Genomic DNA, 24726 nt, shown 5'->3' with positions numbered 1-24726 from the left:
CCGGGCCATCTTCCAATTCATTTGGAGATCAAAGATGGACCGGGTCCGAAGAGACTCTATGTACAAAGACCGGTGCAATGGGGGAAAAAACACGCCCAATACCACCCTCACCCTGATGGCCACCTTTGTGTGCGGCTGCATCAAGCTGTGCATGGATCCCCGGTACGCAAACACCAAGTGTCACTACGTACTGAGGTTCTACCTGTCCCCGGTGTTGCGAAGGATGGGCCTGGCCTCGCTGCCGCGGAACGCTCCGAGTAGTTGGACCGTTCCGTATCACCTGTCCTTCGTGGAGAAATTTATAAGGAAAAACACCTTTGACCACAAGTCCATCAGGAAGTGGTCAGCACGTAGCGTCCTTGAGACCCTTCGGGAAAAGGAGAGGGCGGATCCTGTCGAGCGGTTCCCTGAGCAGACTGTCAAAGCCATTTGGCAGAATGCCTCATCGCCAGAACTTTCCAACAAGCACCAAGACGTGGCTTGGCTGGTGGTGAGAAGGGCTCTGCCTGTGAGATCCTTTATGCACACCCGGACTCTCTGCCGCACCGCACGCTGCCCTCGAAGTGGCTGCGGGGGGGGACGAGACTGTCACACACCTCCTTCTGGAATGTGCCTATGCAGAGGAAGTCTGGAGAGGAATGCAGTGGTGCTTGTCGAGGTTCGTCCCGAGCAGCGCCGTGACGCGGGACTCCGTGCTCTACGGCCTGTTCCCCGGGACTCACACCGAGACGAACATTAACTGCGCCTGGAGGATCATCAACTCGGTGAAGGACGCTCTCTGGGCGGTCCGAAACCTGTTGATCTTCCAGCTGAAGGAGTTGACCCCGACCGAGTGTTGCAGACTGGCACATTCCAAGGTCCAAGACTACGTGTTGAGGGACGCGCTGAAGCTTGGGGCAGCTGCCGCCAAGGCGCGGTGGGGAAAGACCACCGTGTAAGATCGGCCTGCCGAAAGAAGAACAGGGGGCCCATACAGACGTTTTTTTGGGCTCTGCTGATGCCTCAGCCAAATATATGTATATATACAAGATTGAAAAAATGCACAGGATTGTAAAGGACAAGAATAAAGTCGAATCTGTGTTTGTAAATATGGACATATGTATGGCATGATCCAATGTACAGACCATCAAATCATTTATGAATAAAGTATATTTTTGAAATAAAAAAAATTGTATCAGACATGTAAGCTATGCAAGGTTACCTTATGAACTCTCCAATTAGCTCAGACTGGTACCTCTTTATGATAGGAGTTTATTTCACTAGCAGGCGCCTAACTCAGTTGGTTATGTTTTTCCCACCTGATGGCTACACAGACCTGTCAATTAACTTTTCTTCCTTACGAATTATTGTCTTTCACTGTTATCTAAATATGAACATGCGATGTTTTTTAAACTTTTGTTTAAAGGAAGTCACTTTGTGTCAGTACATTGGATTAGCCTGCTGGGGCACTTTAAGAGTTGGTACGCTACTCTCCGAGGTTATTAGAACCTAGTTAGTTAAGCTTATAGGTATCAGTGTTATGTTGTAACAGTGATGCCATTAGTGTGTAAAAGGGATGCCTAAAATTAAACTAACTTGTCTGTGAGAGGGTTTTTTAATTCCAGACTTCCAAAGAGTACGATCTCTGGGGCGAACCGAGAGATAGGCTTACAGGTCTGAGTCCATAAGGGATTCCCTGGGCATCTCAAATCTGTACTAAGGTATGAAAGTGGACACGAGGAATGTTAGATCAGCTGTGATCATCCTGAATGCCTGAGCAGGCTTGAGGGGTTAAACAGTCTGTTCTTGTTCCTATTTCATATGGTTTTATGTTTAATAACAACTGTTATGTTGGCCCAGCCTCATCAACAGACACAGCCTCCTGACATCACCTGAGTTCCATCGAACTTGTATGTGATTCAAGTTTCCACTTTTATCTCCAGTATTACTAAATATTAAGTGCTGTAAATTAAACACATCCAATTCACTAATGCCATTCAGGAAAATAAAGCTGCAATCCTAAACTGCTCTGGTCTATAGTTTATTCTTTGCTTTATGTGAAAACTATATATATATAGTCAATACTTCCCCTTTATATATCTGGGCTGTAGGAACACATCCACAGTTCAATGCTGTTGCTTTTCACCAGGTTATCAATCCTCTTAGAAGCATAGAAACATACAAATACAGAGACCTGGGTTCAATTCCCGCCTCAGGCAACTGACTGTGTGGAGTTTGCACATTTTCCCCGTGTCTGCGTGGGTTTCCTCCGGGTGCTCCGGTTTCCTCCCACAGTCCAAAGATGTGCAGGTCAGGTGAATTGGCCATGCTAAATTGCCTGTAGTGTTAGGTTAGGGGTATGGGTGGGTTGCGCTTCGGCGGGTCGGTGTGAACTTGTTGGGCCGAAGGGCCTGTTTCCACACTGTAATGTAATCTAATCTAAAAAAATAGGTTCAGGAGTTCGCTCGTCATTTGGCCTTTTGAGCCTCCACCACCTTTTAACATTATCACGACTGATCATGCAATTTCAGTATCCCATTCCTGCTTTCTCTCCATATCCTGTGATGCCTTAAGCAGCAAGGGCCACAACCAGTTTCCTCTTGAATAAATCTTACGAACTGGCCCTACAGCTTCCTGTGGGAGAGAATTCCACTGCTTCACAACTCTCTGAGTGAAGAAGGTCTTCCTCATCTCAGTCCTGAATAGCTTACCCCTTATTCTTAGACTGTGTCCCTTAGTTTTGTACTTCCCCAACATTGGGAACTTTCTTCACGCATCTAGCCTTTTCAGTCCCATCAGGATTTTATATGTTTCTATGAGATAACCTCTCATTCTTCTGAATTCCGATGAATACAAGCCCAATCAATCCCAATCTTTCTTCATATACCTGTCCTGCCATCCCGGGAATTGTCTGGCAAATCTTCACTGGACTTCCTCAATAGCAAGAGTGTCCTTCCTTAGACTAGGAGCCCAAAGCTGCACACAAAGGTGAGGCATCACCAAGGCCCTGTATAACTGCAGCAAGACATCCCTACTCCCATACTCAGACCAGCTCCCTATGAAGGCCAGTATGCCATTAGCTTTCTTCACTGCCTGCTGCACCTGCATGCCAACCTGCAGTGACTGTTCCACCATACCACTCAGGTCTCATTGTACCCCACCATTTCCTAAACTGCCATCATTCAGATAATTATCTGCTTTCCTGTTTTTGCCATCAAAGTTGATAACCTCACATTTATTCACATGATATTGCATTTGCCAAGTATTTGCCCACTCAGCCAGCCTGTCCAAGTCACCCTGCAGCCTTTAGCATCCTCCTCACAGCATACACTGCCATCCAGCTTAATGCTGTCTGCAAATTTGGAGTTGTTAAATTCAATTCTTTTGAGCCGATTGTTAATGTATATTGTGAAAGCTCGGGTCCCATTTCTGAACCCAACTGTATCTCACTCAGCGCTGTCTGCCACTCTGAAAAGGACCAGTTTACTCCAAAGTTCTACTTTCTGCCTGAAAACTAGTTCTTTGCCCACAAAAATACATTACCTCTGATAAGAGGAGCTTTAATTTTGTTTCCTGATCTCTTGTGTGTTTCTTTGTCAAAGGTTCTTTGCTATCCTTTATTTGTCTTTATCCTAGAGTGAAATTCACTCAATCTCTTCAGTATTTTACTGCTCTATTTCACATTAAAACATTAAAGGTTACTGTATTCAGCTGTTGTGTCCAAAACCTCTCTCTTTACATGCTTCTTCTCATTTCTGTACTCTGACTTTTTCTCAAGGGTCATCTCTCAGAGTAATATTAATCAGTTACGTCACCATTTGTACACTCCGTTACACTACATTTAAAGCTAGGTTTCTCTTTCTCTTGGTTTCCATAATTACAATTTTTAAAATTATTTACATTATCATTATGATAATTATTATTATTATCAGCATCTGCAAAGATCCTCTGAAAAGTCTGAAGCTCACCATTCATGATGATCTGGAATTGTAACAGAGCACGTGATCTGGTTCACTGGATTTCCAGTGCACAGTTTGCACAGTATTTCTGATGTATATGGATATCTCTGTCCAACATCCTGACATCTTACCTCTTGGATTGAGTAAGATAAATTATTTTGTACTTCTATTTAATGTTCCTTTACGTGTATATGTGTATAAGTTATATATATATAGTGGTTGATGTGTTCCTCTAATGACATTCCTCTGATTGTGTATTATTTGGTTTCATGGGCCTGGTTTCAAAACTGAAAAGGACTTCTGGTATGTTGTTGAGAGTTATATTACTTCTGCTGCATTTTAGTGTGGCAGTTCTCCATGTCCTTGATCTTCTTGACCTTCTTGTGCTTCCAATTAAACCTGTTGGACTATAACCTGGTGTTGTGTGATTTTTAACCTTGACCTTCTTGTGATTATTGGCTTGAGACTGCATTTTCACATTGGTGTCTCTGATTTCAATCTCCTTTCTGTTTGTAGTTCAGCTGGTCATTTACCCATTATTACCAATGACTGAAGAGAAAAGGGGCCATAGTTTAAGTATATGAAGTGGGTGATTTAGGACTAAGATAAGGAGACATTTCTTCACTCAGAGAGTGCTGACCCTGTGGAATTCTCTGCCACTGAAAGAGGATGAGGTAAGAACATTAAATGTTATCAAGAAGGAGTTAGATATAGTTCTTAGGCCTAAAGAGATTAAGGCGTACTGGGAGAAATCAGGAACAGGGTATTGTGTTGGATCAGCCATGATCATATTGAATGGCAAATCAAGCTGGAAGGGTTTGCCTTTGCTTCCTACTTTCTATGTTTACATGTTACATCCAATCATTCCCACACAATTATCGCCAGCCAGAATTTAAACCTGCTGTTATTTATCTCTGGGGCTGTCCTCTTTTTAAAAAAACAGACATTTTGGAATTAAGGACTAAAACTACCACAGTATTTTAGTGTTCTGACCCATCATTGTAAGATCAGGGAGTCAGTTCTTGTGGTGTTGACAGAGGGATAATTATTGACCTGGACTCCAGAGATAATTGAAATAAAACAGAACATGTTGGCAATATTCAACCAGCTGTGGAGACAGAAAAACAGAGTGACCGTTCCAAACTGAATATGACTATTCTACAGTAGTACAGGGATAACGCCCTGTTCTTCAAGCACATGGCCTGGTAGTTTATATCCACACAAGCATTAGGCCAGCGTTTTTTTTTTGCATAATAAACATGTTCAGAGATTTTATCTCAGGGGCAAGTGACTGGAACTCCAACGTATTACCACTACATCGTAGAGCTATACGAGGCCATGGTTGCATATCAAATTTGAAAAAGAAAGCCTGCAGCAGTGCAGCACGCCTGCAGAGTATCGGCCTTAATGATTGTGCTCAAGTCCTAAAGTGGAACCTTATGATAAGTGAAAAGTCATTTACTGCTTGAGTGAACTAACACAACTTTGCAATTAAAGGGAAAACATGAATAACTACATCCCAGATGAGGCACCAGAATGTCTCTCAAGTTAAAAATTAAGTTACAACAGGATCTTGATCAGATGGGCCAATGGGCTGAGGAGTGGCAGATGGAGTTTAATTTAGATAAATGTGAGGTGCTGCATTTTAGAAAAGCAAATCAGAGCAAGACTTATACACTTAATAGTAAGATCCTGGGGAGTGTTGCTGAACAAAGAGACCTTGGAGTGCAGGTTCATAGTTCCTTGAAAGTAGAGTTGCAGGTAGATAGGATAGGGATAAATGGATTTGGTATGCTTTCCTTTATTGGGCATAGCATTGAGTAAAAGAGTTGGGAGGTCATGATGTGGCTGTACAGGACATTGATTAGGCCACTTTTGGAACATTGCGAACAATTCTGGTCTCCTTCATGTCGGAAGGATGTTGTGAAACTTTAAAGGGTTCAGGAAAGATTTACAAGGATGTTGCCAGGTTTGGAAGATTTGAGCTACAGGGAGAGGCTGAATAGGCTGGGTTTGTTTTCCCCGGGGCATCAGAGGCTGAGAGGTGACCTTATAGAGGTTTATAAAATCATAAGGGGCATGGACAGGGTAACTAGGCAAGGTCTTTTCCCTGGATTGGTGGAGTCCAGAACTAGAGGGCATAGGTTTTGGTTGAGAGGGTGAAGATTTAAAAGGGACCTAAGGGGCAACATTTTCTCACAAGTTGCCAGAGGAAGTGGTGGAGGCTGGTACAATGACAGTATTAAAAAGCATCTGGTTGGGTATATGAATAGGAAGGGTTTAGAGAGATATGGGCCAAGTGCTGGCAAAACGGACTAGATTAGGTTAGGATATCTGGTCGGCATGGACGAACTGGACCGAAGGATCTGTTTCCATGCTGTACGCCTCTATGACTTCATAACTCGGATATACCCAAATTGCTCTTGTTCAGTATTCAACATTATTTTCTTCAATAATATTTCTCATCCTCCTCAGCTTAATAAAACAACAAAATGTGTGTTATCAACTACTGTTATCTTTACGTCCATGTCAGTTGCCTTTAAAGGTCACACGTATTCAAAACACACTCAGTACAGAACAATATTTGCTCATCTGTAATCCTTCACCTCTCAGCTTCACAGTTGGAAGACGTGAAGTACGTACAACAAGCTGGTAAATCCACTGTAATCTGAAAGGTTGAAGATAACTTTATACCGTTTCAACGTTAAAATTGGCGAAGAAAATTCATAAGAAGTTGTTAAGTACTCAACAGTCTTACAAGTACTTAGCCTTGCTCTTTGAGTCTCTCTCTGTTAAAGTGAGAACCAGAAAATTTGAAGCAGATCCGTGTCAGGACGTCTCCCCGGTGCTCTCCCACCTCTAAACAACTCTGGCGAATAGACAATCAAAAGATCAAAGATCCAATTTGAGGGTTTTATTTCTCCCCCAGTCCCGACACTGACGGAATTTGACAAGCGGCAGATGGGACACCTACAGAGTCCAGAGCCAACCGTATACTAAAGGGGTTCTGTCCTGACCAGTGTCATTTTTCTCCCCACTGTCTCTGCAACAGCCCTCCTGTCCCAGCGGAACTGCTGGCCAGCTCACCCATCACTGAGTGTCTCTCCCGTCTGCACTCTTTCATGGATAGCTGAGGTGGAATACGCGTGCTTGGCATTTACAAATTATCCTCCTATTACAAAAAAAATCACTCCCACATTGTGTGATGGTTTTCTTTGTATCCCCAACTATTTTCTGTCGGTTCTAGAACTCTTGCCGTTCTTCTCCGTCGTGTTTTATTTCCCTATTCCGTTTTCTGTTTTTTTTTGTGTGTGACTGTCTTCATCCTCTAGATTTTGAAGTTTCTTCCGCCCCATTATCCAGTTACTGCATTTCCCTCTCTATTTATCTCTACTCTCAATGTCTTTTTACCTCCCCTACTCCGATTCGTTTCTTTCTTAGGGAACATAAAAGAGTGGCTGGGGAAGGACAGGGGTTACTGAGAGATGAGATTACGATAAAGGAGAGGATTGAAGCAGAACAGAAGGGGAAAGAGTAGATGAAGAAAGGATGCGGAAATGTTGAGTGCGGGGAAGGAAAGAAGGAGGGACATTTCTGCATTTCAATTTAGATTCTGTTGCTCTACCTTTATCCTTTAGCTCCAAAAAAAAGCCAAAATCACTGAAATACAATGGGCATTGAAGTAGTTGACTTTGGCTCATTTGGCTTAGGAAAAGATGAACCATCAGCCATCGAAATGGAGCAAATATCCACAGAGGTAATCAGGGCTTTAACAGACATTGGATTTGTATACCTGAAAAACACTGGAATTGAAGATCAAAAGGTGTGTCCTTGGTAATGTCTCAACAAATTTACTGTCAGTTCCTGTTAGCAATGTGAATGCATACTTTGGGAAATTTGGGTTGTGCTTTTGTTATTTTGTGCTATAGCAATGTTAATGTAAAGGTGAATCAGTTATTATTGAAACTATTCAATAATAAATCATGTCGGATAGACAGATTGGTTCTTGAGTATCAAGGGGATCAAGGGTTATGGGGAGAAAGCGGGAGAATGGGTTGAGGAATGTATCAATCGTGATCGTACCATCACTGCTCCTATGTCTTATGGTCTTATGATGCCATCAACTAAAAGACCAATTTACAAGTAATTGCAAGTCATGCCTGAATTCTGACAGCACATTTCCAATCTCTGAATATATCTTATCTGTATTTTCCATTTAAAGACCTTCCTGTGAAGAGAATCCTATTAGATATTGGACATTTTTCTGTCAGTAGCCAGTCTGCCATTTATGTCACAATGCATGCACATCAAACCCTGCCCAGCTCTTGTGGATATTGTTTTGTTGTTTCTCTTTTATTCATGACCCTGCACCTCTATTAGATTAGATTACCTACAGTGTGGAGACACGCCATTTGACCCAACAAGTTCGCGCCAACCCTCCGAAGAGTAACCCACCCAGACCCATTCCCCTTCCCCTACCATATATTTACCCCTGACTAATGCACTTAACACTATGGGCAATTAAGCATGCCCAATTCACCTAATGTGCACATCTTTGGATTGTGGGAGGAAATCCATGCAAGATATGGAGAGAATGTGCAAACTCCACACAGGCAGTCACCCTAGGCAGGAATCAAATCCAGGTCCCTGGTCCTGTGAGGCAACAGTGCTAACCACTGAGCCACCATGCCATCCTTATGTAATTAGGGCTATTGCCATCATTTTCTAAGTTGCATGAGTTCCGAGCCCATTGGAATCTCTTCCCATAATGTGTTGCTATAAATAGTTTTTTTCCTATCATTGCTTCAGTATTCTTTATGACATTGGGAATTAGTGCTCAACATTCACTCATACAATATATCCCAAATCCTTCTGCTTCCATAGGACATTGCTTGAATATCAAAAAATGTACAACTACACGTTCTTTTACAACCGTCTTGTCCCAACCAGTCGACCTATTGCTGACTTAGCTAGCAATGCTCACATGCTATGAAAAAATACATTGAGAAAATTTCTCCTTTTCATATTGAATCCCTACTCATCACGATTTATGTAGTCTTTCAAAATAGATCAGTGATAATGAACAAAAAAAGAAAGGGACTGTTGATTAAAACTTAGTGTTAATAGATCCAAGGAGCAAAACGTATTTCATCACATTTGAAACATGATTTTTCCTCAGATATTTGAAGTGATGGACATCTGCAAGAAGTTCTTCATGCTTCCAAGTAACATTAAACAACAATATGCCCATACAATGGACTCTGAATCTCTAACTCATGGCTGGGTTGCAGCAGATACAGAAAGGTATAAAAATACAGAACTATCCTTGGCAGAATGTTTTTTTGTGGGAATGAGACAAGGTGGCAAAATAGACATAGAGGCATTGGGTACAAAATAATTCATGTAAAGTCTGTCATTGGTAAGGTGTCAACTGAGGTGTTTTAGTTAGTCTTGATTATAACTAGAGGAATTTTACTCAAAATGGAAATGTGGAAGGACTGGAGATTAATTTTCACTGTTGTGAAGAGAACAAAACAATTTAAATGGAATGTTCAAAATTAAGGAGGAATGATATTGCAGTTAGGGAGGAATTGTTTCCACTGGTGTCAGGGCCAATTACCAGTGGTCAAATATTAACGTAATTTGCAAAATGACCAGAAATGAAATACAGAAATAAAATAATGTGATATGCGTTATGACAAACTGTTGTCCATTAATGGGAGGATGGTAGAAATGAGTTAGATAGCAATTTTTCAAAAGGAACAGCAACATTATTTGAGGAGAAAAATTATAGTGTCATAAGTGAAGAGCAGATGAGTGTCCCAGTTGGGTAGCTCACAAAAGTTATCGATGTAGACGTACGTGATCATTTGGCTACTCAGTCTCCTGAGGTTCAATGATGTGCTGTGCCATTAAACAATGTTGAAAGAATAAGAACATCATGATAACAACAGTTTAATGATAAATTAAAGTATTTTGTTGCCAGTATCTAATCCATAATCAATGTATTTTGTACAGCAACTTGTAGTTTAGAAATATACTTGCTATTTGAAAACACAAAACAAATAAATGGTCTTGATTGAAAAAAAACTGGCAATAGTTTTGCAATCAATGCAATTAATACAAGTTAGAAATTATTTTCATTTAAATACTGTCCAATATCTTAAGGTCAGATGGATGTCTGTAATGTGAACAATGAGTGTGCCAGTTCTGGTCCTCTGGGTGCAGCCTGAGTGTCTACTATTACGTCCATAGACAGAGGCTAAAAACTAGCAATTGTTGGAAAGATCCATAAAACTCCATTAGAAAGTCACAAGAGGTAAAAATTGTTCATACTGTTTCTAAGAATGAAGGAAAGTTTTTGAAATAAAGACATAGTTAATTTGCCTCTCTATGTGGGAATAGTCACTTCCACTAAATGTTATTATGAGTATCAAAGAAGATTCACATTAGGTAATTTTCTTTTGTTGATTGCATGTTTATGGGTTACCATGGTATGGCTCAATGGTTAGCACTACTGCCTCACAGTACAAGGAACCAAGTTCAATTCCAACCTCAAATGACTGTCTGTGTGGAATTTGCACACTCTCCCCTTGTGTGTGTGGGTTTCCTTCGAGTGCTCCGGTTTCTTCCCACAGTCGAAAGATGTGCTCGTTAGGTGGATTGGTCATGCTGAATTGCCTATAGCACCCAAGGATGTGTAAGTTAAATGGATTGGCTGGGGAAATACAGGGTTACAGGGAAGAGGTGGGGGGTGGGGGGGATGGGTAAATCTTCATGGGATGCTAGTTGGACAGTGTAGACATGTTGGGCTGAATGGCCTGTTTCCACAGTGTAGGGATTCTCTGCTATGATGGATTGTAAATGATATGTGGAAAATGTAGACTCGGTAGACCAGATGACTTTTCCTTGCAACAAGGCTTGTACTAGACGAGCTAAATTAGTCAGAAGAAGAATTATAAGAGGAATTTTGTGTAACAATTCTTTTTCTTCACAGATTAAATCCTGTGCGGCCTGCAGACCTGAAGGAGGCCTTTAACATATCAGCATTATCTTCACATGTTGTAAGATTTTAAAAATTCCAGCTATGGTTCTCCATTAACTTTGTACTGTACATCAGATAATGAGTGTTGTGCCTGCCATGTAATGTATTTTTGACCCTTGTGTTCAGCAAAGATTGTGAGTCAACTCACAATAAAAAATGATATTTATCTATTTCAACACAATTAATACTGTAATAACAAATACACTACAAATTAGCACAGATAAGTTTAGCCAATGCTTAGCTCGATTTCCCAGCATGCTTTATTTATTGTACAGGTTTTTTGTAAGTCTGCCATTTTGTACAGGCTGTCCGGCCACATGGGAATTTTAGAGACATGCGGCCAGTTACTTGTTCAGTGGTACTTGCAGTTGGTATCATCCCTACTGCTCCCCTTGTGCAAGACAGAAGGCTGGAGTCTTTAGAAATTAAGATCAAGGTGACAGATGAGCCTGACACCTGCCAATGAGCAGAAGCCAAGCTGTGTTGAGGTTACACCTTCTTCAAAATTATTCCTTCCCGTCTTCGCAGCCAGAATCCTCCAGTTCTTTGGAGGATTAACTTGATGACAGGAAAAGACAACACAGCTATATTACTTACGCCCCCATGATGGGATCCTCCTGTTCACACCACATCATCTCTCATGCCTTTACATTTATATATTTCTTCACTATATTTATTCTCTGTTCAATCTCATTTCCACAATCTCACTGCTTTACTTGTTTTCACACCTTGACCCAATCACCCTTTCTTTATTCCCCTCTTCCCCCCCATTCTGCAATTCCTCCTTCCCTGATCCTTTATGCCACTTCTGAAATCTTGTTGTCATCACCTGTTGTTTGTTCCTGCTCTCACTGGTAATTTTCACCACCTTGACACCTTTCACATCCTTATCTCCTTACTACTTCCTTTCTCTCTTCCCACTGCTCTCACCTCAGCATCCGTTTGCCTCTTGTGATAACCCCGACAAGGCCGATGGGGAATGAGAAATTAATCTGAGTGTGGAACTTATTAAGTATGTATTCTCTTAGTAACAGGCAATTGCCCGCTCAGCTGGAACTCATCACCTGAGCAGAGCATTCTTGTAGTGCAACAGTAGTGTCCCTGTCTCTGATCCTTGAGGCCTGGGTTCAAGTCCCACTTACTCCTGAGATATGTAATGACATTGCTGATCAGGTCGATTAGAAAGTATTATAAAGCAGACCAAGGATGGGTCTACAGAATTGTCTGTCTTAGGCTGGACCTAGACTATATGTGTCATGAGTGGTGGGCCTACTATGGTGTTGAACAATGAATGGGGTCCTTCTCCAGTTAGACTTCCTGAGTTATGACAACTCTCCACTTCCTTATCTACTCACCTGTACACTCCCCTCTCGACCATTACTTCATAGCCTATTACCTTGCTTCCTCTTTCTCTGCCTCCTCAACTCTTCCCCATTCATCAGATGCCTCAACCAAAATCTAGTTATTTATATCATGCTTTAAATCTGCTTTATATTTTCAGGCATTTGTGATATAAATCCTCGGTTCTCTAACTGGGTCCATGGACCCCTGGTGGTCCATGAAATAACATGCAAGGGAACAGTGGTGCAATGGTGCCCGTTGACCTTTATTTTGATTTATTTTGTCTCCTTGAGCAGCTCAGCTGAGAGCATGTGCGCCAGAAGGTTCATTGTCAGGCCCTTCCTTCCTGTTTCTCTGCCTCCTCAACTCTTCCCCATCAACCATCAGCCTCACCCAAAAACCAATTATTTCGGTCCTGCTCAGATAATCTGCTTTGTATTTTCAGGCATTTGTAACATAAGTCCCTGGTTCTCCCATGAGACCTATGAAACAATGTGAATGTGAACAGTGGTACAATGGTGCCTGTTGAGCCTGTGCTGTTGACTCTGATTTTGATTTCTTACATCTGCTTGATCAGCACAACAGAGAGCATGAACAGAAAGTTCATTGTCAGGCTCAGATCCTGACTAGTCTGTAGGGAATTGATTAAACACCAATGAATTTTCATATATTAGCCAGTCAAACAGTGAACAAGTCAGTCTATATGCAGGTGATAGGGTGGGGGAAGGGGATAAGGAGTAAATGATAGGTGGGGATTGAACCCAAAGAGAGAGAAAACCAGTTGGACAGACAAGTGAGAGGATAGCGATCTGGCTAGGAAGGTGAATCGCTGTTATTGGTGGTGATTCTTCCTGAGGTGAGTTCAACCAATTGGGATCAGTCATGATTTCCAAGAAGTCCTGTTTTAAATTTTTAAGTCCTCATGAAGCAGAATATTTCAGGGGTGTAAGTGATGTGGACTGTGGTGAGAAGTGTGGCAAAATTTAGACAAGTTAGACACAGAGGCCCATCTCTATATGAGCTGATTACTGCGGGGAACCATAGGTTATATCAGTGCAATGATGACTTGTGACTCCAATGTGCAATCCCCTGACTGTTGTGGAGTGCATGGTTAATGCCTGCCATGCCTCAACCAGGGCTATGTTGGAACAGAGTATAGGATTGTTGAAAATCACTTCCCTTGCTTGAACAGGTCTCAGGCTATCCTCCAGGATAGTCCAGTGCAGTGTTTTACACAAGTGGAACAGGTCACAGACAAACTTGGGGAGTGGGATAATTTCTCTGAAGAAGAGGAGAAGGCGCCCACAATAGCTGCAATAGGTGATACAAAACAGATAGCACCTCAGTAGAACTGATCTGTGTGCAGCCTATGCTCACTGACAGTAAAATTATCTTTGGCCATGATTCTGAAATTGGTTGGCATTGTCAAAGGCTCAGTTCAACCTCTGTTGCCTTCAACTGTGTTCCCTTTTGCTCTCCATAAATAAAAGCTCATGTTTGCATTTGTCTGATTGCTTTACTGAATATGATGTTGTCTGACTGGACACTGACAAGAAGTGGGTTTTTGCTGGGCACTGTGGATGGGGTAGCACTGACTTGCAAAGGTTGTTCAGATGAGATGTAACTAAGGACAGGTAAAGTGTGTGGCCTAGTGCTTAAAGAGCAACTAAGATGAGAGAATAGATTTGCATATGTGATTGTGACTGCCATGTCGTATGGATGGTAGAGCTATCTGACTGCAGTGCTATTATGTTGTCAGTGAGGGGTGATGCTGGATTACAAAGGCTTGTCTGGGTGTACAGTGGCAGGTGCAAGGATGGGCAGTCTTTTGCTAGATATCTGTTGAATGGCAAATTGTCCCAGGATTGAAGCATGATAAGACTGGGGGCAATTGGAAAGACGTTATAGCAGAATGATAGGTCATTAATGAGGCAAGTTAGGGTATGAAACCCCCCCTTAACCTCATTGCAATGAAATCCTTCAATCCTGATTTAGCCTAAATTATGGAAGATTGAGCCCAATGTCTTTCCCCTGACCTTTAAAAATAATACATCCAGGTCTGTATTTCTATCCAAAACAATTAAATGTGAAGCAGCTTCACACCTTACAAAATTGTTGTAAGTGTATTGAAAAACATTATAGATTTCACATTCAGCAATGTTCATATGAAAGGAATTTAGAACATTTATATTTTAGTTGGAAAATAAGCCACTTAAAAACTAAAAATGCTTGAGAAACAGTGCTCTAAATAATTAAACACTGTAAAGTTTGTTCTCAGCTTTAAACTTAGCATTATGATATTGAACATCAGAAAGACATTTGATAGGGATAGTGAGGGATGAATAAGTCAGAGGAAGCCCCAATGATGAAGCTGAGTATGGGTAAGCCAGAAGGTCATCGAAGATTAACCCTGAAATATCAAAGGGCTGACTTGACAGCAATACCAGACAGTCATAGTGTGTGTGTTTAACTATTGATAGAAATGGGTGTTAAAATTACAAGAATTAATTGTACAACAGGACATTTATGCAAGCACAAGATCTATCCACCCTCATTGGGGATCTGAAAGCAGAAATTAATTTATTTGTGTTCAGGCCTCTCATATTGCATTGCAAATCCTTCACAAACCCTTCAACAGTATGTCCAATCCTTCTCCACTCATCACTGAACCAACATTGCAACCTCCTATTTACTGACACAAGATATTTAAATTATTTCCAGAATCAAGTAAAGATAACATTGCATTTGTTACTTCAGTAAATAAAACTTTATTAAAGCCCTGCTGTTTCTATTTATCTATTTCTCTAGAAATGGCCTGTTATTAACAACAATCCTGAGTTTCGGGAATGCCTGGAATCATTCTTCCAAATGTGTCGGCAGCTGTCAGTAAAAATTCTGAAAGTGATTGCACTGGGCCTGGGTCTTGACAGGGATTTCTTCATCAACAAGCACCAAAATATGGGCAGTAAGTATCAGTTCAATAAGCAGTACTATCCGATTTTGGTTTATGAATCTATAAATCTTTCCACAATATAAATATAAATATTTATATATATTAAAGAAGTTTGGAGATTTCCAGGTGATTGGTGTTGAAGTAGAAAATCAATAAATTCATCCTGAGGACATGAAGGGCAATAGCTTTCTCATGATTATTCCCATAAGAAATCTTGTCGGGTGGTGATAGGCTTACACAATATTTAAATAATGAAAGCATTTGCAATTATTTGAAAGGAAATTAAGTGGTGCCATTTTCTCTTTGCTTGTTAATAGTTAAAAAAACACACATTGTTAACAAACCCTTCCTTCGCTTCGTGATCATGTTGCCAATGAGATCACAAGCAACATCTGAGAGATCCCTGCTCCACCCGAACATTATTTTGTGATTACATGCCATATCCACTATCCAACTATGCTATTTGTCAATGAATCCTGGGCAAACTAGAAGTTAATCTCTCAGACCCTCATGTTAGCAATCCCTTCTGAAAGTGTTGTCCTTGGGTCATCCTCAGCTGATTCTTCATCCTGTGCCATTTTCCTCAGCAATTTATGTTAGTGGTGGGTTGCTATTCTTTTCCACTCTCAGGGGTATAGTGAGAAGTTTCTAAGTCTGTCTCAGTCAGGAAGTGATGATTTGGAGGTGCTGGTGTTGGACTGGGGTGTACAAAGTTAAAAATCACACAACACCAGGTTTCGAACGCTGCTCCTTCATCAACCACCTGATGAAGGAGAAATGCTCCAAAAGCTAGTGCTTCCAAATAAACCTGTTGGACTATAATGTGGTGTTGTGTGATTTTTCTAACACAATCGGGAAGGGTACTTAAGCTATTTACATTGTTCTGAACTAAGTGAGAGCCATTTGGCAACTGAGCTCATCACCTCTTATGCCAGCATTAAAGGATGACGGGCCTGATATAACATTGGCTGAGCAGAAACTGGGTCAGAGATGGTTGGACCTGCCCATTGAAACTATCAGTAGGTTGTCAAATCAAACAAGTTACGGACTTACTTCATGCTCCTGAGATCAGATCATTCGCACTTTTAAAATTTCCTCAACCAACAGTGACTTTACCATCACATGAAAGTGAAAAGATCATCCAGAGCCAGAAGAGCTTTTTTAAAAAAAGTATTTTGTGCTTTTTGCCTTACTTGTGCGTTCAAGAGGAAATCAGCACAACTCAATTAATGGATTCTCCAGGCAATATGACTTTCCACCACACGGGGGGAGTGGATTACCAGGATTTTGATGAGATCCAGCAACTTAAAAAGAACTCAACTATACTCCCCAAAGTAGCATGTATCTTTTTTAAATGACACTGTTGCTTGCTGTAAACAGATGAGGAATGGTGATTTGAATCCTCTTTTATATACTGAAAGACACTTTTTTTTAACAGAATGGTAAAATTACAAAAGAGATACTATAGCAATCATATGGTACAAAAACAATAACAATAAACTAACCACTACTCTACAAAACAAATCAAAAATGTCAAAAGAGAAAGAACAATCTCCTCATACTACAATTCAATAAAGAATCAGACATAATAAGTTGAATTAAATTAGGTTGAATTAAGCTAAACTAACTTGACTTACACCACTCAGAGCCACCCTACCAAAGCTCCCATCATTGGGAGAATCAGTTAACATACCCATATTTATTCAGGATTCTTCGTCTCAGGGTCCCTGGCCCCACAGATACAATCCTTGTGGCTATATAAAGGCCCTAATCAATGTGGCTGACATGTCTGCATCTATGTGATTCAAAAAGGGGCTGCCATGTCTTAGAAAAATGTTCCATTTTCCGGTGCACCATATTTGTAAGGAAGTCTAGGGGAATATGCTCCATCAGTAACGAAAAGCTGGGGGGTGGGGGGGTAGTTTCCGAGACCCAGCTCATCAGAATGTTCTTCCTTGCGCAATATGTAAGAATGTTAAACAGTTTCTTCCCATGCTCATCTAGAGAAGGCAGGTTCAGCAATCCCAGAAGGAGAGATACCTGATTTGCCTTAACCACAGTGGCCAAGATCTTGTCCAACACATTTGCTATGGCGCCCCAATATCTACAAATTTTATGGTACGACCACAAGCAATGAGTGAGAATACCAATGTCTGTTATAGGGCACTTGGAGATGCTCCTTTTTAAAATTTTGCTAGCTGTTCTGGGGCCAGATGGGCTCTGTGGAGATTCTTTAATTACTCGCCCTACATTTTATTACAAATCAAAATCTTTTGTACATTCTCCCAGATATCCTCCCACACTTCTGACAAAATTTCTGCTCCCAATTCTTGATTCCAGATTCTGTAAAGCCTTTCGTTATCTTCCGAGGCACCCCGTCCATGTAAGTGAGAGAGGGCACTAATTGAGAGAGTGTCCATGGACTGAAGCACTCTCCTCTCCACATCAGATTTAAAGGGATGAACCAATAGCGTGGTCCTTTCCCGTATAAAGTCCCTGATCTGAAAAGAGTGGAAGAGGTCCCTACTGGATAACCCATATTTATGACTCGGTTGATCAAAAGACATCATGACCTCACCCTCAAATAGGTCTCCTAAACAGGTGACTCCCCTAGACTCCCATAACATAAAGCCAGAATCCATCGATCCTAGCCTAAATCCTGGTATTCCTACTATGGGGGTGAACGGGGAAGTCTTATGTAAATGACCCTCGCTCTGTCGCATCATTCTGCACGCTTTGACCGTGTTAATGTTGATCAGATTTTTACAATACTCTGCAACAGTTCTCTTCCTGTCCATACATAGCAAATTAATAAGGGGACATTTTGCCTGGGAAGCCTCAATATCGTGCCATATTGACCTTGGATCCTGACAAGCCCAATCATTCATATAAGAAAATAAAGAACTTAGCAGATATCTTTTGAGGTCTGGGAGTTCAACTGACCCATCCCCTGTGGAAGCTGCAGCTTAGTAAACTTAATAACAGGGTGCCTGTGGTGCCAAATGAAAGATCCGAGCCAACCATTAAGTCTCCACAGCACATGCCTCGGTAGCACCAGAGGGAGCATTCGCATGGGGTATAGTAGGCAAGGAAGAACATTCATTTTGTTCAGAGCTACTTGACTCATACAGGATATTGGTAGTGTCTCCCAATTCTGAAGGTTTTGTTTTATCTTCTTGAGTAATTGTACAAAATTAGCTTTGTACAACTGGTGAAAGGTAGGGGTAACAAAAATACCTAAATATAGGAAACCTCCCTGTGACCACCTAAAAGAAAATCGAATTCTATCTTCAAGGTCAGGTACTCCCACAAGACCCCATGACCTCTGATTTCATAAAATTAATTTTATACCCTGAGAAAGAGCCAAATAAATTAATATATTGTATTAAACAGGACACAGACACTGTCAGGTTAGCCAGAAAGAGAAGGACATTGTCTGCATAGAGAATGATTTTATGCTCTCTTATTCCCATTTCTGGGGCAACTATTTTGGGGTCCTTCTGAACAGTCCCCACCAGCAGATCGATCACTAAAGTAAAGAGCAGCGGTGAAAAGAGTCACCCTTGATGGCTGCTTCTCCCAATACTAAAATTGTCTGATTTTATGCCATTTGTGAGAACCGCTGCCATGGGATCACTATACAACACTGCCAGCCACCTGGGGAAGATCACCCCCCCAAACTAAGACCAAATTGTTCCAAGACATTAAAAAGGTACAGCCATTCCACACCATCAAATGCTTTTTCCACATCTAGGGAGACTACCAAGCCTGGGATCAACCTTTGCTAGCACACCTGGACCGCACTCAACATTCTTCTGATGTTGTTAGAGGAGCTGCAACCCTTAATGAAACCAGTCTGGTCCTCCTTTACATAGAGGGCAATACCTTCACCAGCCTAAATACCAACGTTTTAGACAGTATTTTAACATCCACATTTAACAGCGAGATGGATCTGTATGTGGCGCAGTCCTCAGGATCTTTCCGTCTCTTAAGAATAAGGGAAATATGAGCTTCCCTGAGAGAGGGCAGGAGGCAGTCCTCACTGTACAATTGGTGATACATGCCCAACATTGGCTTGGCGAATATGTTTATAAACTCTTTAAAAAAACTCGCTCGGGAATCCATCGATGCCAGGCGTAATTATACTTCGGAGCTGCCCTGCCATTTCTTGTATCTTTTGTGTTGTCAGAGGGGCATTGAAAAGAAAATTATATCTGGAAGATCCAAGTTCTCAAAAAAGGACTCTATACTCGCCAAACCATCCTCACAGACCCCGACCAGTATAACTCTGCGTAAAATTTCCAAAATACTAGATTGATCTTTTTGGACTCATGAGCGGGAGTATCAGCATCCTCTCTAAAGGACATGATAGGTTGAGGAGCGCTCATCTTCCTGGCCAGAAATGCCAAGTATCTAACTGGCTAACACCGTGCTCAAATAGTGTTTGCTTCATGAAGGAGATCTCTGTCTTAGCTGCCTGGGTGAGCACGGAGTTCAGATCAGCCTGAAGATCTGTAATCCACTGTAACCTACTCACAGAGGGTCTGTCAAAATGTGCTGTCTTGGCTGCCTTCAACTGGGCCTCAAGTATATGCCGTTGCTCTCCCCGCTATCTCTTCTGGGTTGCTGAATATGAGATAATTTACCCCTTGAATAAGCCTTGGCAGTCTCCCAGAGCTCTGATGAGTTACTGGCCATACCCAAATTAATATCCCAGAAGGTCTTAAACTCCCTTGTGAAATACTCAATGAACTTACTGCCTTTCAAAAGAGAAGGATCCATACGCCAATGCCACGTGTCTGTCCCACTACCCTGATTGTAATCTCTAAATTCACAGCTGCATGGTCTGAAATGGCTACCCTCACCACCAGACGCCTGGAGGAAGAACGCCTCTCCGCCTCAGAACACTTCAACCCCAGGGCATAAATGTGGACTTCAACAGCTTCCTCATTTCCCCTTCCCCCACCTTATCCTAGTTTCAAACTTCCAGCTCAGTAACTGTCTCCTTGACTTGTCCAGACTTGTCCGACCTGCCTATCTTCTTTTCCACCTATCCACTCCACCCTCTCCTCCTTGACCTATCATCTTCATCTCCTCCCCTACTCACCCATTGTACTCTATGCTACTCTCTCCCCACCCCCACCCTCCTCTAGCTTATCTCTCCACGCTTCAGGCTCACTGCCTTTATTCCTGATGAAGGGCTTTTGCCCGAAACATCGATTTTACTGCTCCTTGGATGCTGTCTGAACTGCTGTGCTCTTCCAGCACCACTAATCCAGAATCTGCTTTCCAGCATCTGCAGTCATTGTTTTTACCTTATATTCCCAATGTTACAGGTTAGTAGCGAATCCAAAAAAGTCGGCGGGGGCCAAAAAATATATCGATCCTTGTGTGACACTTGTGCGGGTTGGAGAAGAAAGTAAAATCCCTTCCCTTAGGTGAAGACATCTCCACACATTCACCAACCCCAACTCCCACATAGGTCCACTAACTGTTTGGATTGTGGGGAGATACCCAAAAGACCTCTTGGCATCCTATCCACCTCGAGATAAGACGGTCAAAGACTCCCCCTATAATCATGTAGCACTCTCCAAGGGCCATCAGCCTGGAAAGTGCATCAGTTAAAAACTTGAGGGGTGTGCTGGGAGGCAGTAAACATATAAATTGCCATATTCCTGCCCACGTATTAGGATTTTGAGGATCACAAATTGCCCATGCTCCTCCTTAATTTGGTCTATCAACTGGAATGGTTGATTCTTCTGTATTAGTAGCCACTCCTCTACGTTTGGAATTAAAAGACAAGAAGAATACCCGGCTGAACTCTCCCTGCTGTAACTTTAGATGCTCCTTATCATCTAAGTGAGTTTCTTGTAGCAGAGCAATATTGACCCTCACTGTTCTGACACTTGAGAACATTTTCTTTCCTTTAACTGGTGAGTGATTCCCCTTTATGTTCCAGGTGCATCACCTAAATGAGCAACTAGCCATAGCCATCTAAAGCAGCCCATGACCTCCCAAGAGAAAGAACCCACTCATAATGCACCGAGTGGAGACAAGAAAAGATTCATAAAATCTAAAATATACAAACAATGCTAAAGCAAAAATTCTAATAACTATTCCTAAAATAAACAAAAGACAAATAACTGAAAATGTATCCCATGCCTACATGTGTCACTCACCCTTCTCACTAACACCTCCATGGCTCATTCCAGCTGAAGCCGAGACCCAAACCCAGGCAAAACAGAAACAAAGAAACATACATCTCATACACATAGAAATTGAAAGTAGGCAGCCAACCCATCCCACCCATACATCAACCCCGCTTGTTGTCAATAAAGGAAATGACCACCTTAACCAAAAAAAACCAACAGGGACTAGTAAAAATAACAAGAAAGAGAATGAAGAAACAACCTGACATATTACAGCAACAAAGCCAGGCACACAAAGTAAACAACAGAGAGAATATGGAGTCTCAGGTAGATAGGATAGTGAAGAAGGTGTTTGGTATACTTTCCTTTATTGGTCAGAGTATTGAGTATAGGAGTTGGGAAGTCATGTTGCGGCTGTACAGGACATTGGTTAGGCCAGTGTTGGAATACTGTGTGCAATTTTGGTCTCCTTCCTATCGGAAAGATGTTGTGAAACTTGAAAGGGTTCAGAAAAGATTTACAAGGATGTTGCCAGGGTTGGAGGATTTGAGCTATAGGGAGAAGCTGAACAGGCTGTTTTCCCTGGAGCGTTGGAGGCTGAGGGGTGACCTTATAGCGGTTTACAAAATTATGAGGGGCATGGATAGGATAAATAGACAAAATCTTTTCCCTGGGGTCGGGGAGTCCAGAACTAAAGGGCATAGGTTTAGGGTGAGAGGTGAAAGATATAAAAGAGACCTAAGGGGCAATGTTTTCATGCAGAGGGTGGTACGTGTATGGAATAAGCTGCCAGAGGATGTTGTGGAGGCTGATACAATTGCAACATTTAAGAGGCATTTGGATGGGTATATGAATAGGAAGGGTTTGGAGGGATATGGGCCGGATTCTGGCAGGTGGGACTAGATTGGGTTGGGATATCTGGTCAGCATGGACGGGTTGGACCGAAGGGTCTGTTTCCATGCTGGACATCTCTATGACTCTAACAAAGGAAACACTATTGTCCATAGTATTTGACCAACCAGTCTATTTTATAGTGTCTAGGATATCCTTTGCCTTCTCGTTGAATCAAAATTCTACATGGGCCCCCCATGGCTGAAGCGCAACTCTGCTGGGTACAGAATATAGAATGTTCAAGTTTCTCAGCCTCTTCTTCACTTCATCATAAGATTTTCTTTTTCAGAATGCAGCCCCAGAAAAGTCCTGAAAAAAACATGATTTTTGACCCGTTGGCGATCAGGACCTGTGGATCTTTCCCCAGCATTCTGGAAGCTTCCATAGCCATTTTCTTGTCTCTATAACATTAAAATCAAGCTAGGACCAGGCTGTTCCACTTCCTCCATGCACTGCCTGAGATGTTAGCTCACCTGCTCATGCTTTTGTCGCATGGCTGAGATTGGTTCCTGCCTGGTCCGGGACACCTTCAGTGCTGATTCAATCCTCCCTGGGAGTTTGACGAACTCAGAGACCAAACTCTGCTGGTCAGTTAAGTTCAAAGGTGCCTCCACAGAATTGGCGCTGCAACAACGAGCACATCCATTGCTGCAGGGGAGTGCCCTCCACGTTACGATAAATGCAATCCCTTTCCTTTAGTCATCTTCCCTGAACACTAAAAGTGATATTTAGAAACTCTGGGGACTTTACACTGTCAATTTTTATGAAAATGACTAGTATGGGAGGGTGAAAGCACCACTTTGCCTGGATTGTGGTGTCGAGTCCAGCAAGGCAGATCTGTTAGATCGCTGCCATCTTGAATCCCCCCCAAATCTTCTCTCTTTGATCCCACTTTGTTGGTTGGAACATACATTTCCATTGCCATTTAGTGTGTAGCTTTCTCCCACATCAATGAAAAATGTAGTTAGGTCAATCAAACTGAATGAGCCCATTCCTGCGGTGAGGGAAAGAGGGATTTTATTACTTACTAAACCTGAAATCCTGTTAAAAAGATCTCAGCAACAAACACAGACAATATGTTTTAAAAAAAAAGATTGAGACTGATACACATCAGAAGAATAAATAATCTCTATGGCTCTATGACACTAATTGTTCCGGGTCCATGAAGTGTCAGATTGTAACTTGAGTCACAGTTATTGAAGTTTTGACTTGTTTCCTCAACAGTGGTGAAGTTTTAGGTATCTTGAATCCTTGGTTAATGGTTGTTTCCGCAATTTGTTTCTTCACTGAGTATTGGCTTTGGAAAGGCAAGGAACAAAGCAGGGGACAGAAAGAGATTGCCAGTTCTTGTTGTTGCAAATTCAGTTTTTCTTTTCTCTCTCTCCTGCTTTGCTAAGCAAATCCTGAAATGTAGGTGGAGAATTCCCAAGAATGGTTCCATTGTCTTCGCAACTGAACAGTTGCAGGCAACGTACATATTCAAGGTTTACAACTTCTCATACAAATGTGAATTAACACAGGAGGTGCAGATTTCTTAAGACTGATTTAGCTGGTTATGTTCAGAAATTTGATAAAATTGCTAAATGATTTGCTAAAATGATAATTTCAGTGCAGAATGGTCTTGTTTATTCCACATTATTGCAAGTCTAGGAAGTTTCTATGTTCAAATGCAAAACACAGTCACCTTACATCCAAGTTTCCTTTTTTGAAAAAAAAGTATCATTTTAGACAATGTAAGGTGACTGGTTATAACCTCAGATGATAGAAATTGAATATTCACGGACAATTTTTATCGCAATTGGGAGTAGTTAGTTACTGAAAATGAGCCTGTGTTGTGATTGCCACAAAACAAATGAGGGTTTGACATATAAGACAGTGGCATTTCATTTATGAGTAAATATGCTTGTGTGGTGGTATGACTACCACTATGTATGAGCATTGAGTGAGCACAAACATTAAAATGTGAACTGACCTATTTGAAAGGATAGAATTTATTTTCCATTTGCAGCTGTAACATGTAAATTAAAAGATTTAATTATGCATTTTTTTAACATTTTCTCTTAAATGTTAGAAATCAAATAGTTATACAACACAGCACAGAGTTTGTCCTTCACAAATTCTTTTGCCTGATATTGAGAAAAATGTAAAAAAAAGAATAAATAAATAATTGATTTATCATGCTCATGATAAACTATTTTGAAATTCCTTAAAGGCAATCAAAATTTTACAACGCTTCGAGCTCTATATTATCCATCAGTACAGAATTCCTCTGTGAAGGATCATCAGATTCGATGTGGAGAGCATTCCGATTTTGGAACATTCACTTTACTCTTCTAAGATAAGAATGAAGGGCTAGAGGTAAATTTAAATAATTGCAATGTGATTTCAGATTTAATTGTTTCCATTCAT

The 24726-nt window shown here is 41.4% G+C and overlaps 1 protein-coding gene across 1 annotated transcript in view; it reads left to right on the top strand.

Moving 5' to 3' along the window:
- The first annotated feature begins 4511 nt into the window (after nucleotides 1–4511).
- Nucleotides 4512–24726, top strand: part of LOC140493368 (uncharacterized) — a 30644-nt gene continuing 10429 nt past the window's right edge. Inside the window, 6 exon segments of the mRNA XM_072591766.1 lie at nucleotides 4512–4612; nucleotides 7577–7761; nucleotides 9118–9242; nucleotides 10936–11002; nucleotides 15133–15289; nucleotides 24530–24675. Of these exon segments, the coding sequence (XP_072447867.1) occupies nucleotides 7609–7761; nucleotides 9118–9242; nucleotides 10936–11002; nucleotides 15133–15289; nucleotides 24530–24675 (648 nt within the window). The 5' untranslated portion in view covers nucleotides 4512–4612; nucleotides 7577–7608.

This window comes from Chiloscyllium punctatum, chromosome 22 (genome assembly GCF_047496795.1).
Source record: "Chiloscyllium punctatum isolate Juve2018m chromosome 22, sChiPun1.3, whole genome shotgun sequence".
Taxonomy (NCBI): domain Eukaryota; kingdom Metazoa; phylum Chordata; class Chondrichthyes; order Orectolobiformes; family Hemiscylliidae; genus Chiloscyllium; species Chiloscyllium punctatum.
Note: the sequence above shows the minus strand (reverse complement) of the source record. Positions and strands in the feature narration are given on the sequence as shown.